This window comes from Plectropomus leopardus, chromosome 13 (assembly GCF_008729295.1).
Source record: "Plectropomus leopardus isolate mb chromosome 13, YSFRI_Pleo_2.0, whole genome shotgun sequence".
NCBI classification, from domain to species: domain Eukaryota; kingdom Metazoa; phylum Chordata; class Actinopteri; order Perciformes; family Serranidae; genus Plectropomus; species Plectropomus leopardus.
Window position 1 is genome coordinate 13,660,117 of NC_056475.1, and position 5,463 is coordinate 13,665,579.

The following is a 5,463-nucleotide window of genomic DNA, read 5'->3' on the forward strand; positions in this document are numbered from 1 at the left end:
TGAACTTCAATTTGTGTTTGGAAAGTTGTAGTATATATATATATATATATACTGCCCTCTGCTGGACAGCACTAAAAAACACCACTTTGTGTTTTTTTGTTATTTGTTTTTCATGCTGCATTAAAAAACTCAGTCACAATGAAAATCAAATCAATTAATAGACTAAAAGCTGATTTTTCTATTAAAATATGCTTTCATGATAATGTGTTTATTGTATTTCACTTAATTTCTTTGATTTGTTTTTATTCAAGGTGTTTTAAATCTTCCATTGGAGGGACAGATTTGGCTTCTTGCTTTCCAAAAGCATTTTAAGCCTAAGGTGTCACATCTTTGTCCCACTGCAGGTCAATGGTCAAAGCAGATCTAAGATACTTGAAGGAAAATGAGGTCCGCTGGCCTTCACATGGAGATGCTGCTATAGAGTTGGTCAATCTTCTCCTTGAAAAACTCCTTCAGCTCCGGCCTCTTGGCCTTTAGTGTCGGGGTCAGGAGGCCGTTTACAATGGAGAACATCTCGTTGTGGATGTAGATGTTCTTAACCTTTGAAAGGAAAACGGGTAATATCATAAAAGATGCAGTATAACACCGAGATTCTTAGGAGTCTCCCCCAAACTTCTTGGGTTATATAACTTTAAGAATACTTGTAGGCAATATAGTGCACAATATTTTTCTGCTAAACTGTTGCTCATCTTAGGCATAAAGCCCCTATGTCAATAAATCTCTTTATTTGGCTGATTTTGGATTTTTGATTTTAATGTAATGAGACAGTAATTGCCAAATACACAGTTTAAGATTTCCTATTAATATTTGACTGAGTAGCTCAACTGGAGCAATTTCTGCTGTCACTTTAGGACCCAGGTTATTAGCTCTGCCAAGGAGATTATGTTTTCTGTTTGGTTTGTTTGTTTATTGGCAAGATTACAGAAAATACTGTCCTGACTTTCATGATAGGCCATTTGGCCTTGGTGGAGGTCTATGTTCTACAAGCACCCCTCTAGTTTTACATGTTTTCTACAGATAGTAAGAAAAATACTGCTCCAGCAAAAGTATATATTCGTGGCTTTTTACCTCAAACCCAAACAAATAACTGCCTACCTACCTGTTCAAAAGAGTGGAGGCCACTGGCCTTGCCAAGACGCACCAAATCTTCAAGCATTGCCTTCTTCAATTCCTGTTGAAAAGAGAAGAAAATTATTCTCCGTAAAATTCTTCAGTATTTTCAGCATCTATTTTTTAACAGCATTTTGAGGCATTTGAGCCATCACCTACCGTGTTTTTACAGAGGTCCTTATAGGTGCCTATTATGCCTTTTTTCCTGGCCCATTCAGGCATGACCTCAGGGTCAGGAACCACAATGCCCACCAAACAGGACTGGAAAAGTAAACGCAAACATCAAAGATTAAATAAGTGAGTATGTAACCTACTGTGTTTGTATTGTATTGTATTGGCTTCAAATGAAGCACAAGAATATAGCACACAGGGTCTCAGGAGCCACAAACTCCATCAGAAAAAATGTATTAAGGTCTGTAGGACATTAATATTCTGAGTGTGCTTGTTTGTGTTCATACCTGCAGGCTATCTCCATGAACATAGAGCTGGGCCACAGGCTCACTCCTGATGTAGATGTTTTCGATCTTCTCAGGGGAGATGTACTCGCCCTGAGCCAACTTGAAGATGTGCTTCTTCCTGTCAATGATCTTCAGTGTGCCATTCTGCAGGAGAGGACAGGTTGAATCCGTGACAAGAAGAAATAATACCTGGGAGGTCTTCATGTAAAAAGAGTGCAATTTAAAGCAAATGCTGTTTATTATGAAATACTTTATTATCATGACTGAATAAGGGAGTCTTATGTGAGCTCTTTGCACATACAGGTAACCATTTGCCGATGTCTCCCGTGTGAAGCCAGCCATCTGCATCCAGCGTCTCGGCCGTCCTCTCGGGGTCTTTGAGATAGCCCTTAAACACATTTGGTCCCTTCACACAAACCTAGATGGTTTAGAAAAGTGGTAAAGAATCGAGGTCAGAGTGAAATATATGATACAATATAGCTCCTGTACAAATACTAACACAGGTTTTGAAAAGTCAGTGCCTTCTTTAATTAAATATTTTTTTTATTTTAAATTATTTCCACCATATGTAAACCCATAAAAAAATACTTCTCCACTCTAGTATTTTTTTTTTAGTTTATTTATTAGTGGTTATTAGTCAGAGCAGCATTGCTAAAAGTTAAATACTGTTTGCTATCTGACAAGTGGCAATCACACTGAACACTAAGACACATATTAACACACATACATGAACAATGTGTCATTTTTTTCTTTCACAATCTTGTTACTTGCCTCTCCCTCTCCCTTAGAGGCAAAGTAGTTCTTCTCAGGCACATCCACCAGTCTGATGAGGTTGCACGGCAGCGGGGCCCCGACATGACCTATTCATAGGGTCACAACGAGCAAAATAATAATAAACAAATCTAACCTATTCTTTTTGTGTTTTTATTTCCTCATTGGATATATTCATCACTGCAAACAGTATCCACTATTATATTAATTCCAAACATTGTGCTATAAAATCAACAAGAAAATTCTCATATAGTTTACATTTTCATTTTATTTTTTCAACTGCACACATTCAGTAACATTTATTAAAAATTATTTCAGATTTAACATTTATGAAATTGAAAAAAAAGGGAAGAAAGAAAGATAAATCATCAAATTTTTTCAAGAAATACAAATAAGTCATGCAGTATCAGAAGTGAGCAGCAGGGGTTACTGCTAGGCCACATTTTGATGCAAGTCAACATAGTGAGTTATCTAGGTGACACTGCTACGGGCCACATAACAAATGGATGTACCTGATACAATTCAGACAATAGACAGTTTAGAATAAGGCTAACATGGACTTCAAGGATCAAGGGAAACTGATAACACGTCTTAAATAAGGAGTTTTAACATAAACAGTAGTTAGGTTTCCTTCTGCTGCAGTCAAATAGCAGAAAATTAACAGTATATGCGTTTGAGTAGGAGACTTAATTACTTCTTTATTGTCTAACTGATGTTTCTGACTGCGCAAATTCCAAATGTGTGGCACGTACACGTACACACACACACACACACACACACACACATATAAATTATAAATATATATATATATTTTGATTTTTTTTTTAGGGATTCAGACAAAAATCAATTCAAGTGTTTGTTAAATCAATCATGCTGTTAAAGACTACACTGTTTCAAATTGCAGCAGCTGCTTTGTACCCTAAAGGTCAAAGGTCAACTTTGGGGATTTTCCATATTAATTCTGCCGAAACATCACCATTGAGAAACTTTCAAATACTTATTTCTTTTTATTGCAACCTCCCTCTGAGTCATGGCTCAGACAAACTAAAGCGCTTAGGTCTGTAAAAACAATATATATGAGTCACTGAGTTCTTATTAACAACCTCTATACAGTGCGACATGTAAACGACAAATGAGACCGTTTAAGTAATACTCAAATGCTGAAATTGTTTTGCTAACAAAACCTTTAACATACAGCATAAAATCTTCAAAAAAATATCTTAAACTCATCACTTTCATCTCCACCGTCCCCTCAGGGATTTAATAAAGGATCAGAGTGTTCACTGTGGTTTATGTACTCAGTTTCCTTCAGACAAAGACTGGTTTCAGTAAAGCTCTATCCACACAGAGTAAACAAAACGTAACTCAACAGGTGAGGGCATGGTCACAGAGCTCTCACACTGAGTTGTATGGTGTTATTTCATCTTATTCATGTTTTTTGTCATTTGAATGTACAGGTAGTTAAAGCAAAAGAAAAACCCTCACACAAACATGAGTGTAAGGCTATAAAAGTGTGGGAAAAAAAGCTGCTTTGTGATTAACTTTCATTCATTTCAATGAATAGGGCGCCATTTTGGAAAGCTATGCAGTTCTCATGATGCCAGCTGGCTCTTTGCTAATCTTTCTAATCGAGCTATTTGCCACTTAACAAGGGAAACTCCAAGAATGTTAAAAATCTGGCATTTCCATATGAATTTTCATATCTGATATACAGTATATGGAGTATGCCTTAAAATGACTATCTCTTCTGTTGAAATTATGTGTTTTTGTTTAGATTACACAAAAGTAGATGCAAATACCTAGAATATTTCAGGCACTAGGTATATTTTTTAATGTGGTATAATGCGTGCTCATTACTACTACTTCTATGAACAGGCTATAATATATACGTGAAGAACAAAGTTGATGTGTTCGAGTGCACTAGTTTATTTTGGCAAAGCTCTAGTTAAAAATCTATTATTTGATGACTCAGTATAAGACTAATCCGCTAATTTTAACACAGGCAAATTCATAAACAGCTTTTGAGGTGCATTGTGTAGGATTTAGTGTATAATCACCTGAAAATCAGACTGTTTTCATCACCTTACATTGAGCCATTCATATCTACATATCTGGATCTTCTGTATACAAAAGCCGCCCCCTCGCTTTTTTTTTGTCCCTGTGTTATCTATGAAATGCTGACTAGGAGCAGAGCTGATAGGGCCTGAGTGTCTGAGCAGTCACGTCATTATCTGAGTGGCCGTGACACCACAGCGCAGTGCATAATGGTAATTCTGAACTCCTATCAGGAGGATTTAGGGAGCGGCAGTTCACTTATCATGTTTACATACATAGTGACCCTACTGAACACTATCATAGGACAGAGGTTGTTTAGTTTGTAAAGTCATGACTCAACCATGTCACTTTAGACCATTGCACTAGGCCTCTAAGTAAACAGGTTTACTGAGTTCTGCAGAGATAAAGCTCGGTGTTCCTTTTTCAGGGCCTGTTACATAAACACTCACCTGGGGTCCAGTCTCCAGGTGTGGTGAAGGTGCAGCCAGCTGTGCACTCTGTCTGGCCATATGCCTCGTACACCTACACACAAACACAGATATATTGAGAGGGCTGGGTGCACCCACATACTTTATTCATGCGTGTAAATATGTACATGTATTTATGCATGTACTGAATTGTATACTGGTTGCACAACCCTCCAGGTAGTAAGTATTTAATTGTGATGGTTAGGGTTAGGGCTTAGATGATTCATTGTGTGAATAAGGGTTCTTATTGAACAAAGCGCAAACATGCGTGTGTGTGTGTGATATTAGCATACAATAAATATACAACAAAAGAGGCAGATATTCTATTTTTATTTTATTTATTTGTATTTTTATTTTTGTATAAAATATANCGTGCATGTCCGGAATCTTATACTGGTTGCACAACCCTCCAGGTAGTAAGTCTTTAATTGTGATGGTTAGGGTTAGGGCTTAGATGATTCATTGTGTGAATAAGGGTTCTTATTGAACAAAGCGCAAACATGCGTGTGTGTGTGTGATATTAGCATACAATAAATATACAACAAAAGAGGCAGATATTCTATTTTTATTTTATTTATTTGTATTTTTATTTTTGTATAAAA

General features: G+C 36.7%; 1 protein-coding gene across 1 annotated transcript in view; it reads right to left on the reverse strand.

Moving 5' to 3' along the window:
* Positions 1-207: 207 nt before the first annotated feature.
* acsl6 (acyl-CoA synthetase long chain family member 6) overlaps positions 208-5,463 on the reverse strand; it is a 50,379-nt gene continuing 45,123 nt past the window's right edge. Inside the window, exons 15-21 of the mRNA XM_042499559.1 lie at positions 4,844-4,916; positions 2,340-2,428; positions 1,870-1,986; positions 1,569-1,712; positions 1,270-1,371; positions 1,100-1,171; positions 208-540 (exon numbers count right to left, since the gene is read on the reverse strand). Of these exons, the coding sequence (XP_042355493.1) occupies positions 400-540; positions 1,100-1,171; positions 1,270-1,371; positions 1,569-1,712; positions 1,870-1,986; positions 2,340-2,428; positions 4,844-4,916 (738 nt within the window). The 3' untranslated portion in view covers positions 208-399. The remainder of the gene's footprint in view (positions 541-1,099; positions 1,172-1,269; positions 1,372-1,568; positions 1,713-1,869; positions 1,987-2,339; positions 2,429-4,843; positions 4,917-5,463) is intronic.